This window comes from Rhagoletis pomonella, unplaced genomic scaffold (genome assembly GCF_013731165.1).
Source record: "Rhagoletis pomonella isolate Grant_MI unplaced genomic scaffold, Rhpom_1.0 Rhpom_scaffold_00004, whole genome shotgun sequence".
Taxonomy (NCBI): Eukaryota; Metazoa; Arthropoda; class Insecta; order Diptera; family Tephritidae; genus Rhagoletis; species Rhagoletis pomonella.
The window spans coordinates 59,323,457-59,337,363 of NW_023458558.1; the positions used below are offsets into that span (position 1 = coordinate 59,323,457).

At 35.4% G+C, this 13,907-nt stretch overlaps 2 protein-coding genes across 4 annotated transcripts in view; both read right to left on the minus strand.

Annotated features, from left to right (window-relative positions):
* LOC118736737 (sodium-independent sulfate anion transporter-like) overlaps positions 1-12,787 on the minus strand; it is a 74,218-nt gene extending 61,431 nt beyond the window's left edge. The window contains exons 1-2 of the mRNA XM_036466752.1: positions 12,701-12,787; positions 12,287-12,658 (exon numbers count right to left, since the gene is read on the minus strand). Coding sequence (XP_036322645.1) covers positions 12,287-12,658; positions 12,701-12,787 — 459 coding nt within the window. The remainder of the gene's footprint in view (positions 1-12,286; positions 12,659-12,700) is intronic.
* LOC118737886 (phosphoribosyl pyrophosphate synthase-associated protein 2) overlaps positions 1-13,907 on the minus strand; it is a 145,754-nt gene that overhangs the window by 111,166 nt on the left and 20,681 nt on the right. The window lies entirely within an intron of this gene.

Below are 13,907 nucleotides of genomic sequence, written 5' to 3' on the forward strand. Positions count from 1 at the left end.
AAACAGCAAATGAAAAAATTCCCACAACTCAACTTCCCGCCAAAAATGTTTGCACCTCATTAGTGGGCCTTATCTCGCCGCCATGCGAACTACTCGATTTTTCTACATATGTATACTACATACATTTATGTGCAAATGTGTGCGCCCACATAACTGAATTCGACGCAATAAGAAAAGAATCAATCCAGACTGGCCTGCTAGACATATACTAGATACGCATTTAGCGGAAAATACTTTGGCTCACAGCCAACCAAAATTCTGAACGCTGTTGATATACTATATACGTACTGTTTTTTGTTATTGGCATTTTCGGGTTATCATGATATTTTTTTCTTGGTAGCTCTATCGTTGCTATAAAAATGTCAGACATGTACATATTATCATGGCATATTTAAAACAAGTATCCCTAATTACGACAATCAATGGCAAATTAGCGCCACATGGATGTTAGTTGGGATATTGAATTCAAAAGGAGCTAATTGGCTTTTTCAACTTGTTTGGTTTTAAATATAACGGAATATTAAAAAAAAACACAAGTTATGTTCATTCTGTTTTGAAATAGAATAAATTATAATTACTAGTGTTCGCCCAGCGGTTGAAATTCAACCGATAAAATTAAGGATAGTTTATGTAAGTTGAATGAGCTAAAATAACATTAGTTGGAATGGGTTAAGTGGAGGGGAGTTTAGCTTAGTACTTGGCATAACATAACATAACCATAACATGAGAATAAATAACATAACATATGAAGCATAACACACCAAAATATAACATCGCACACTCTTCAGTTGTATTTCCTTTTTATCCCTTTTTTCACCTCTATCTAAATCTTATTTATTTTGGTTCATTTTATGCCAAATGATTTTGCCTTTGATGCCACATCAAGTGATATCATGTCATGTGGTGAAATTGGGTGTGGTGAGCTGCGGTCTGGTGGAATTGGGTGTAGGAGTTACGGTGTGGTGAATTTAGGTGTGGTGGATTCAGTTGTGGTGAGTTAAGTTATGGTGAGAAAGTTGAGGTGTGGTGAATTTTGGTGAGGTGAGTTGAGGTGAGTTAAGGTGTCGTGAGAAAGTTGAGGTGTGGTGAATTAAGGGTGGTGGATTTAGGTGTGGTGGATTTAGGTGCGGGGGTTAAGGTGTGGCGAGTTGAGGTGTGGTGAATTTAGGTGTGGGGAGTTAAAGTGTGGTGAATTAATGTGTGGTGAGCTCAGGTGGAGTAAGTTTTTAAGTTAAGATGAGTTAAAGTTAAGGGGTTATGATCTTTATCCTTATCTTCATCTTCATCCTCATCCTCATCCTCATCCTCATCCTCATCTTCATCTTCATCTTCATCTTCATCTTCATCTTCATCTTCATCTTCATCTTCATCTTCATCTTCATCTTCATCTTCATCTTCATCTTCATCTTCATCTTCATCTTCATCTTCCTCTTCATCTTCATATTCACCTTCGTCTTCATATTTATCTTTTCCTTTATCCTGATCTATATCTTCATTCTTTTCTACATTTACGTATTTACCCCCACCATTGTTATTAGGTTAGGTAGTTAAATTTTCCTTCCTCTTTTTCTTTATATTGTTTCTTTAGTGATATCATGTCATGTGTTGAAATTGGGTGTGGTGAGTTGCAGTGAGGGAGTTACGGTGGTATGAATTCAGGTGTGGTGGTCTTAAGAGGTGTGGTGAATTTAGTTGTGGTGAGTTGAGGTGTGGTGAATTAAGGTGTGGTGAGTTAAGGTGTGGTGAGAAAGTTGAGGTGTGGTGAGTTAAGGTGTGGTGAATTAAAGTGTGGTGGATTTAGGTGTGGTGAATTAAGGTGTGGTGAATTTAGGTGTGGGGAGTGAAGTAGTGGTGGATTTAGGTCTGGGGAGTTAAGTAATGTGTAGCGAACTCAGGTGGAGTAAGTTTTTAAGCGGAGGTGAGATGAGTTGAGGTGAGTTAAGTTAAGTTAAGGGGTTAAGTTAAGATAAGTTATCTTTATCCTTATCTTCATATTCATCTTCATATTCATCTTCATCCTCTTCCTCGTCTTGGTCTTCATCTTCATCTTCTTCTTCATCTTTATCCTTTCCTTTATCCTGAGCTAAATATGTCCATTCTTTTCTTCATTTACATATTCACCCCCACCATTGTTATTAGGTTAGGTATTTAAATTTTCCTTCCTCTTTGTCTTTATATTTAGTTTTCTTTACTTTTATTTTAATTTCTGTATTTATCCCTTTCTTCTTCTCCATACTCAAAATTATCTTCATCCTTGTTTGAGGCTAATCTATTCATGTACACACATACATCTTATTCCTAAACTGCTGCTTAGCACGTTTCTTTAATTCACTATCAATATTAAAGCATACATTTAGGAGGCATTTCCGCCCCAACCATGTACATGTATGGCGTTGGTATTGGTGTGACTTTTGAATTGATTTTTTCGCTCTATTTTAAACTAATTTGAAATTTTAAAAATTGACTGCACATCAGCATCAAAATACCTTTCTAATGATATATAACTGTTTTTACCTTAGAAGTAGAGTTTAGCCGTAAAAGGGGTGTAAAGGAAACATGATTGCCTATTTATATAATGATTTATATTAATGAATCTTTTGCACAACATAAAATAGGGCATGGCAACCATTGCTGAGTACTGAACTGAAATATGAAGTTCGCACAGCAAACGAGTTATATCGAGGTGGATGCTGTTAATTCTAACCATATAAATAGCTTGTTGGTAGAATTTGCAAAGTTAGAGTTAACTTCAGTAATGACAGTTAAGTCCCAGATGGATTTCAACATCAGAAACAAATTTTTCTGAAAGGTGCAGATAGAGGGTATTGAATATAAGGTCTCGATATGTTCATACAATCATATTAATAAACATCCTAAAACATTAGGGAGACCACTAAAATCATTAAAGTTAACTCTTACAAATTCGGCAGGGGTTTAATTTTGGGAAAGGTGTACTTTCAGAAAATATCAATGAAATTTTATATATTTTAAGGCCATCAAACGCTGTTATCAAGAAGCTCCAACTAGCTACATGCACAGAAAATGTTAAAACGTATATAAGAAAATGGTATTTTAGCTTATTTTTGACTTCCCTTTCACGGTTCCATGACTTATTGAGATGGCCTTTGATAAAAATACTGACACTATATATTTCAGAATTTATTTCTGCCTATTTGCGTTCTAAATACAAGAAATTCTTTGGAATTTGTAAAGTGAATACAAGAAATTAAAATATAAAAATCTCACATAAAATTTACTCTTAGTGCTTATGTTTGTACTACATAATACTACGTTCACTGATAATGATTAGACAAACTGGTAGTAAGAATGTATTCCAACATACATATGCATAAATATATGTGAAAAATATTAGAAGCTATCAAAAAAAGGATTAGAAGAGAAATGAGCTAAGATGCCGCGCAATAGACGATTTTGCGTACACTCTCGAGCATTGAAAGCTACATATGAGTGTGATTACATTATTGTTGCCAAATCCATTGTGCTTAACGCTCTCTTTTCAACAACCATTACCGAAAATAATGTATTAAAAAATTTAATCAGAAAGTGTATCACTGAAAAATTACCGCTTCGTTATATTAATAAAAAATACATTAAAAGTTCGTTTCTACATGAAATTTTTTCAATGGCCCAATTTGTTTGTCATTTCAATGCCTAGTGAAAATTCGGCATAACAATCCAAAGTTCAAAGTTTAAGTACATACAAAAAAAAAACAATTGTACAAGTTGTTTACTTTATTATATTAAAACTTAATGGGCTTCAAAACTGCATACTCAAAACCATTCTAGAAAATCTGATTAAAATGTTTCAAATTGTCATGAACATTTATTCAAATATTTTTGAGGAGGGTTGCCACCTAGCTGAAAAATTGTATTCAATTAATATATTGATAAAATAAATGAAATACGGGTATCAAACTTAGGAGGTTTAAGAAAGCTTACTGCCGAAAATATTCTTCAGTTAAAGTGATAAGCTAAGGTAAATACTGCATAAGTATACCTTCTAAAAACTAAATTTCCAGGACTGAAACATCTTCGAAAATATATTAACAAACGCCCTTATTTACAAAAATAAATCATAAACTGAAAATTTATTTAAAAATCTCACTTCATAAACCTCTTCAAATCTATTTTATTTTTTATGAATGAAGCCATACGATTTTTGGGAGGAAGTAACAACACCAAAAATAATTTTAAGTCGCAGTGAAGCACTCCGGGTATATAGTTCACACACACACTACAACAAAATCCATAAATCACAAACCCTCTTATTTTGTAACAATTAAAACGAAATCGTCTACTTTTCATCAAAATTTCACACTTTTCATTCAGAATTTTTTTGGGTATTAAATTCTAGTGTAATAAAGTGCAAGTTTGAAGTCACTAAAAAAATACCTTTGATTTTTGGCATTTTTTTTTATTAATGGTGTTGCGCATTTTCTACCATATAACACAGTTATTCCCAAAGTGGTCCAGGCGCATCCCTAGAGGTCCACGGGAGACTCGACGGGGGTCTACGTCGGCGTGAATAAAAAATGAGGGTCCATGAGTTGGGAGTGGGGGTCCACGGAAATTTATCTGGTTTCGATAGTAAAGATAGCCTCTTTGTTTAAATTAAATTTTTTGAATGGTGTATAGTACTCTTGACGCACTGCTGCACTTACCGTCACTGCAGACTAAAGTGAACCGGATGTTGGTATAAAACTGAGTGGGGCGCAGCGGAAATTGCTGTCAGCAGAGATTAAAGCACTTGTGTCTTTTCAACGCCGCCATTACCTTTGTTGATGAGATTCTATAATGTTGAGTTCCCTGAGACTGAATGCTGGTTTCATTCCATCATTGAGATCATACTCACGCATTGACTCTGGGTCATGATCTAAGGTATTTTTCGAAGTTAATGGGTATAATCTACATTTTTCTGTGGGGGAATATGCTTCGGTCTTTCAGGCTGAAGTAATTGCAATCCTCAAAGCCATGGACTACGTGGTGGAACATAGGTGGAGGGGATGGAGTTTACGTGTCTGCAGTGACAACCAAGCTGCACTTAAGGCATTGACCAGCCCTCTATTTAAGTACTTCCAAACTAGTTCGGCAATGCAAATCGCGATTAAATTATGGTGGTAAACAAAACGAGGTTGCTTTACTCGAAGCCACAATACGAAACTGGGTGAATATTTCGCTCAGCAATGACTCGGAGGCATCGAGGAGATGCAGGTGGGCAAAACTCATGTTGCTTTCAATCTCAGAAGGTCTGTCTAATTTTTTGCTTTCACTGAGCAACTGCAGACAACTTGCTGTTCTTCGACTGGTCACTTCACGTGGCACAAACACCTGACTGCGATAGGTGTAAATGACAAGTCAATTTGCCGATCTTGCCTTGAAGAGGATGAGACGATGGAACACTTTTTGTGCTTCTTGCTTGCTTTGGTTGTTTGTCATCGATTTTTCTAGACTCGTTCTTTTCTCCATTGTCAGTTTCTGAGTTAAAAGTTTGGCGCAAAAGGCTTAGCCGTTTTGATGTTTTAAGTGTTGTGTTTTAAAAATGTGATAAATATTTTTCGCCTCACTTTAAAACTCGGAGCGAGAAAAACAAAAATGATGCCATCAACACAAATAAACTATTTTACAAATACTCTACTTGCTAAGTCATGAGTGAGCCGAACATTTGATGAGTTTATGGTGAAGATAATTTAAATAACGCTAGCGCTCGGAGTGCTCTTGAAAAATATGACTCCTCAGGGCGAGAGAGTATTTTGACGGGTTTACGAGCTCTATTTTTTTAAGTCTGCAAGTGTGTAATCACATTTTTTTTATAAATAGAACACAAGAAAATGTTTTAGTTTTATTTTGGCCACCCCGAGATGAGTTTTCGAATTCATCCGCGATGCAAATTTACATTGTTATATTTACATTTCATTTTTTACGTGCTTTGGGAATGTTTAGAAATGTATCAGCAGGGTCCATCGAAACCAGTCAATTTTTGAAAGGGGTCTACGAGAAAAAAAGTTTGGCAAGCTCTGATATAACGCATGAACAAAATCTGTTTTTATATGAAAGAAAATGCGTGACACCCCTGACAAAAAGAATTCTCAAAAATCAATGGTATTTTGTAGTGACTTCAAACTTGCATTTTATTAAATTAAATGTGCTATAAAAATGCCTACAGACGTCAACTGTACCACACTTTTGACGTTTTTGAATGCCCTAATTGTACATTATGAAGATTTAACTAGGAGTAAATAATTTCCTATTGGGTTCTGATATGTTTTACATTCAACTGTCATGCAATCAGTAACAAGCCGTTCAGGGCATACATACTTATGTATACATTTGATATGGACAATTTGAATGCAATGACTCGTGAAATCAGCTACACTACTTATTATAGAAGATAGTCCGAGCCATAATCAATTTCAATAAAATTCAACTTAAAACAGTTTTCACTTTTACGCACAAAAAAACGAAAAAATTTCATATCACATGATGTGCACAATTACATTGAGAACTGTCGAAAACAATCTACTTAGATTGAATGATTTCAATCACCTTTAAAGCACGAACTTTTGATCTAGCGATCCTTAAATTTTTCTTTGTTACGTTGCTATTTAATTTTGAAATTTTGTGTAGTCTTACTTAATTAAGCTACCTCATTCTTTAGTAAACTTTTTATTACAAAGTAACCACTTAAACCACTTGGCACGAAACAACACTCGAGGGAAACTATATCAATGCGTGATAACCGCAAGCTATTCTGGCTGATAAAAATGACTGTTAGCTACAGTACACCAAACAATTTCGTTTCACGTTTGGATTCCAGAGATCAACTGACAAATAACAAAACTCGAATTTTATAATCGCCGAAACCGACAAGTGTACGCTTTCAATTAACCAATACACTGAAAACCTACGAGTTCAGCGCTGTGCCGGCAAATCGAATCAGAAGTCAAAAGCGACATTAATCGTAGGGGCGAAGTAAACAGAGAACCGATTTGACGATCGAGAAAATAAGAGTACATTTGAATGCAATTGGACATTTTTACAAATTGTGTGAGAGAGCGCAAAAAATGGTGCGGATAGAAACTTGGCGAGTAGTAATATCGGTATCGGCTCAAGTGAATATACATATGTACATACAAGAGATTTACGAATGACTAATTGAAAGCTAATGACATCAGGAATATACGAATGTACGGAAAAGCATGTGAATGCAAAAGTAATAAATAGTCGTAAAAGTGCCGAATTAACAGCAAAATGCCGATATTTAGTCAGAAGTTTCTAGCCAGTATTATTTGGTATGATGGGTTTCTGAAACATGGGTGATAAAAGAGAATGTATACATTGGGTTTCCACCAAATTTATCACCCGTATGCTGTAATCCAAATCTTCGTAGTTCCGTTTCGAAAAATCCAAAACTGGTATGCTGTAATCCGATCGTAACTATCAACGGCACTGCCAGCTAAAAGGCCCTACACACTGATCGATTTATCGGCCAACCAGTTAGCCAACCGCTAGAAGTTGTTGGTAAATAAACCGTGTGTAGGCAAGTTGGCAAACCTTCGTCAAGTTGTTTGTCAGGTTGGAGAAAATAAAAATTGTTTGTTTGTTTTGTTAAGTAGGTTGATCAACTGGTTGGCCGATAAATCAATGCGTGTGTAGGGCCTTTGAAAGCGTGAAATTCGAGGTCTTGAATCCACTTCTTTGACAGAAACAAATCTAAATAAATATAATTGCAAGTGAATAGGGAAATTGAAAAACAAATTTGTTTAGTCTTTATTTGAAAATAATTGTCCTTATTTAAGTAGAATACAATGGAATCAGTGGCCGAAGCACTTTTGCCTCAGGAGGAAGAACTAACAGTTGCATTAATATACAAAGGAGATTGCTAGTAGCTCTGATCCATTTAGCTTGTGAAAAATTTCAGCCTCAACAAAGACGCATTTAAAGGCGTTTTAATAATTATGGAGGAAGAGCTTGGGAGAAGTGTAAAATCACCATCGGTAGATTGATGGAAGTTTTGAGGTTTTTCGCTGAAAGAAGTTACCAACATGGTGTTGGGAAAAGATTTTGTTGTGGGGTTGGCGCAATCCACGTGCTAAAAAACGTTGACAAAAACTTTCAACATTTTGCAAAGCCTCGAATAATGTCCAGCCTTTTGCTTATGCATTCCACCATTTTTTCGCTTAACGACCGATTTTTTGGTGATCTTCGACCTGATACATATGTACATATGTTGGACATATTTAATAACAATCCAATTTCTAATTACTTTTTACTTTATTTTATTGATATTAATTTCGAAATTAGCATATGACAACGCGGATTTCAGCATACCAATTTTACGATTCGTAGCAAAATCGAATCTACGATGGATTACAGCAAAGCGATGTATGAGTTTGTGTCGAAACGGAATGGGTATATCAACTAATGATGAGAGATGGATAGGTGAAGATGCTCAATACTATAGTCATTCATCCGCCTGTAATCTGTGTTCGCAAGACAATTTTTTTGATTATTTCAAATTTGATCACCGGGTTTAATAAACAATTAAACAACTTTATTTTGGAATTGTTTAAGGCAAAATGTAGGCCTATTTAAAACTGCACCGGAATTGGAGAATCCTAAATTGGTTTCCATGTTTATCGATAAGTTTTCGTAAAGCCTAGAACAAAGTTTAAACAATTTTAATGAATCATTAAAATTGAATACATACATACATATTTTAGGAATAAAAAGAGTGCATACCGATGCAGATTTACAACCATTCATAATGTTGAGTATTAGTGGGCAATTACTAGCGGTATACAAAACATGCAACCATTAATGACATTGCAGACAAAAGAAAAAATAAGGGCCAGTTTCTCAATGTCTGGTTAACACTAACTTCAGGTTAAACATCATTATCGACGTGATCGCCTCCATAACATATAAAAGGGAGTCGATGACGTTGATAACCATGTTTAACCGTTAGTCAGTGTTGACCAGACATTGAGAAACCGGCCCAAAGAGGTTTTAGGTAAAAGGTAAAAATCGGAGTTGAGCCGCGAGCTGGTACAAACAGTTTAGTATATCATTCCAGAGAAAAGCAAACACAGTTAGACCTCTAGTTGTTGTTTTAACAGCATACTAATTCCCCAGAGTTTTTGGGGGAAAATGTTGGAGGGACAGTCCTTGGTCAGATATAAACCAGGATCCTTTCGGTTATGTAGACCCGACTATCGTGAGTGCGCAGTAAGACCTCTAATGAGCAATGCTGTAGGAATACTATTTGTTCCTGCTACCACAGCGTTTTCAATTCAAGACAGGGCACGGTTAAACATCCAACATCCGAAAACGAGTCTCAGATTGCAATGGAATAAATAGGGCACATATCGACGTCTCCAAACCATACCATGTTAAGTCACCTTAGGCTTAGTCAGACTTAGAATGGTATGGTTTGGAGGCGTCGACATGAAATATTAATAATTTTCCTAATTTTCATTAGACTGGTTTCACGGGTTAAAAAACAAAAACTAACAGAAGTTTAAGTTGATCTTGACGACAACGAATAAGCGAAAACCCGTTCTAGGTAGGCCTATGTAAGCCGCTACAACAGCAACAAAAACTAGACCGTTTCGCACAGATTTATGGAAATGATTCGGCCTGAAATCCAGAGGAAGAGGAAGTCCTCATTTGCAATGGGAAGACCAGATGGAGAAGAACCTGGCTTCACGTGACATTTCTATTCGTCAGAGAAGAAAAACGACTGGCATGCTTTATTGAACCGGGTCAAGAAGATTTATTCTTTTCAATGCATAATTCCTCAACGAATTTTGGGGAATGCTGTTATATCTATTGGACCGTTTTTCTTTACATATTCTTGTATGGCATTAAATTCTCTAAAAAAATGACCTGGATTTTGTTGTCTTAGAGACGATTAAGAGTGTTAAATATGTTTAATGATATTGCTGACCGAGGTATAGCAATTTCGTATGATGGGTTGAGCTACTTCCGTAATGTTATTCGGATCTGCTCACCGATATTTTGTCTCAATTTGTGGATTGTTTGTTGGGTTGCAGCTACTTCAAGTAGTGGAAGTTTTTAACAATTTATTTATTTTTTATTGCATTTTTAAGCATTAATATTCTTTTTAATTACTAGTAAAATCCTGTTTATTTCAATTGTGATATTGCTAGCGTGTAATTGCACTACTTGCAAAAGAGATTGCTTTTGTTTCAATATGTTGATTTGGGCCAAATAATTAAAGAGAATATTAATGTTTAAAAATGCAATAAAAAATAAATAAATGGATTAAAACCCTCTCTTCTCTGACAAATCTAGCTCAAAATCAACATCTTTTACACATTTCGTATAATTTTAGTGTAAGTTTTTCATTTAGCATGAATATTTCCAATAATAAAGCCCTAAAACTACATATCTCTACCTTTATCAACTTTCAAATCCCCTAGATATATACATTTTTGAGACTTCAACTTCAGAGTTATTTTTTAGAGAACTTAATGCCCTTCTAGAATATGCCTCAATGAATTTTTTTATTTATTTATTTATTTATTTTATTTATTATAATCAAACACACAACCATGAGTTATTTTACAGTGTTTGAACTTAATTTAATTATAAAAGCTTAAAAACTAACATTAAGGGAAACCGTAGGTTGTAAAAATGTGTAAGGAGGAGAAGAAGAACAAAGAAGTATTAGAAAAAAGAAAAATATATGTGTACGTGCATCTTAGCAATTTAGAGGGCAAAAATTATGTAAGAGCTCATTTTTAAAGTGTACATGGATAGTTTTGATCTTATATGGCAGAGCGTTCCAAAGACGAACAGCAAAAACAAAGGACTGACGTTCAGATACAAGGCAACTGTATGTCATACTAAGCAGGTTAAGTGATCGGGCCGATCTCGTGAATTGAATTCGTTCAACAAGGTATTTGGGCTCATGAGAGTTAATTACCTTGTGAAGCAGCATTAGGCATTTTACTTTTAATAAATCGTCGAACTTTATAGAAAATATTTTTAAGGCAAAAACAGATATATGATCACGACGTTTTACACAATACACGTATCTGGCGATGTTGTTGTAGAGGATATTAAGTTTGCCACGACACAGACTATCACAATTGGCATACAGTTCACATCCATACAATAAGGTTGGTAACAGAAATGTTTTAGCTAAAAGCAGTCGAATTTTCTCTGGGGTAAAGTGCTGAATAGTCCATAATGAACGGAGCATGCCATAAACCTTGCCTATTGCACTATAAATGTGGGTATTCCACGATAGGGTTCTATTGAAAATTATCCCTAGGTTTCTTGCAGTGTCAACAAATTTTATAACAGAGTTGTTCAATTTCACTTCACTGTAGCCCTCAAGTTTGAAAGTCTTCTTGTAAATAACGATGCACTGTGATTTACTTGGATTTAAAAGTAACCCATTGTCACAGGCCCACTTGCTAACGTGATCTAAGTCAGTGTTGAGGTTACTAATACAATTATTAACGGATACAAAAGGGCAACTGACATATAGTTGAACATCATCTGCATATACATGAATATCACAATATTTTAACACACTTTGTAGATCGTTTACATATAACACAAACAATAGAGGACCGAGAGTCGAGCCTTGGGGAACGCCTTTAGTTACGGGTAAGCAGTTAGATATAATGTCACCGGCCCAAACAGCTTGTGAGCGATCATTGAGGTATGATTTTATTAAATTTAATGCTGTCGACGAGAAGTTAAACAAGTTGCTAAGTTTCAAGGCTAGAAGATCGTGATTAACAGTGTCGAAAGCTTTGGAATGATCCAGAAGTGTTAATAAAGTCACGCGATCGTTGTCAATGTTTAGTCTGATGTCGTCTGATACCCTAATTAGCGCCGTTATACAGCTTCGGTTGGATCTAAAACCAGATTGGTACCTATTCACCAGCAGGTTTCGACTCAGAAAAGAATTTATCTGAGTATGCATAATGCGCTCAAGTACCTTGGATAAAAAGGGTAGTATTGCGATGGGTCTAAAATCCCCATTAGATTTCTTAATTGGAATGATTTTTGCCGACTTCCAACAGTGAGGAAAAACAGACGTGGTCAAAATGCTGTTGAAGACATAAGTTACGTACGGTAAAATTTTAGGCAATAAGCATTTAAAAAATTTCGGATGAATTCCGTCTATACCAATCGCATTAGATTTCACACTGAGGACGGACTCGACAACGGCACAATCATCAATATTGGAGAAGGTAAAACCAGGTATTGTTCCATTCATACATACACTGTACTTTTCACGACATATATTACTGCTACAGGCGGATAATTGTACAAATTTCTCATTCAGCTCATCTACGTTTATATTCTCTGAAACAGGATTACTTTTGTTGCCAATCCCTATTTCACGAATATATTTCCATGTATTTTTAGAACTTATTGCTGTGCTAAACTGATGCTCATAGTATTTCAGTTTTTGCAATTTAATGGCTCTGGTGGCTTCTCTTCTATGACCCTTGAAGACATTATATGTTGCTGCACATTTCAGGTGTTTCCACTTTCTATATGCCTTGTTGCGCTTCTGAATAAGACCCTTTATATAGTTGTTGAACCAAGGCCGTTTGCGAATATTGCCTGATTTTGTTACAAGCGGCACATACTGTTCATATAGGGAACTTATATTGGTTTGAAGAAAATTCACCTGCTCGTTTGTGGATACCAAAGTGTAAACATACTCCCAGGGTATGGCATCAACAGCTTCTTCGAGTTGCTCATAATTAATATGCATAAAATCTCGATATGAATAAGAAACCGTATTACAAGCTAACTTAAAATCCAGTGTTAGAAAAATGAGGTCATGCTTAGAGAAATTTGGGACGGAGAGTTGGTCATAGATTAGAACTTTCGACCTATCACTTACAAAAAATATGTCCAAGAGCGTGCTGCTTGTTTGGGTGTAATGTGTAGGGGTTGACGTGTTTACTGGGAAAAGACCCAGATTTTGCATTGCAAGTGAAAATTTGTTTTCAGTCAGCAAATCACTGTTAAAATCTCCAGCTATTACAATATCACTAAAGGTGAGGCTAAGATTTTCAATAAAATCTATAAAATTATCATAACCAATGTGTTTGTGAGGTCTATAAACACATCCTATGAGTATCTTTGTATGATTACACATGATTTCAACAAAGAGGTATTCAATTGAACTATAAGGCTCTGATGTACATTTAATTCTACAGGACAAACTAGATTTGACGAACACGGCAACACCGCCACCGTGCCCAAGTCTATCTAAACGAAAAAGTTTATATCCATCAACACAAAACAAATTGTCACTATGCCACGCAGAGAACCAAGACTCGGAAACACATACAACATCAATGTCAGACGATTCAAAAATGTATCTGAACTCATCTATTTTAGCTGGTAAGCTCTGGGCGTTAAGATGACATATTTTTAACCCGTTTCTTTGTCTACCAAGTATGCGCATCATATTAAACGTGCTTTCATAGTCTTTAGAACGAAAGCGGCTGTTAATATTCAAAACAACAAAAGTATCGAAGACATTGCACTTTGATGTCAAGCAAAAAGCCACATAAAATGCCAAACAAATTGCAGCACTTGAAAAAAAGAAAGAGTAAGAGAGCGAAAGAAGTTAACAAACAAAAAGTTAGAAATAAAGAAAAATATGTGCAGCGCAGGTATAGAAACATAAGGGAAGGAGAAGCGTAAATTAACATTATATTAAATTCTAAACTAAATACTAGTTAAGAGAAAAATATGTTGACAAAAACGCGCGAGTGTTCTTTTTGTTAGTGTATTGAATAATTTTATGTTATGCTTAAAAGAGTATTCACGTCAGCGGTACTGCACACTAATTGGCGCTCTTCGTTTGGTTTTCGCCTGAT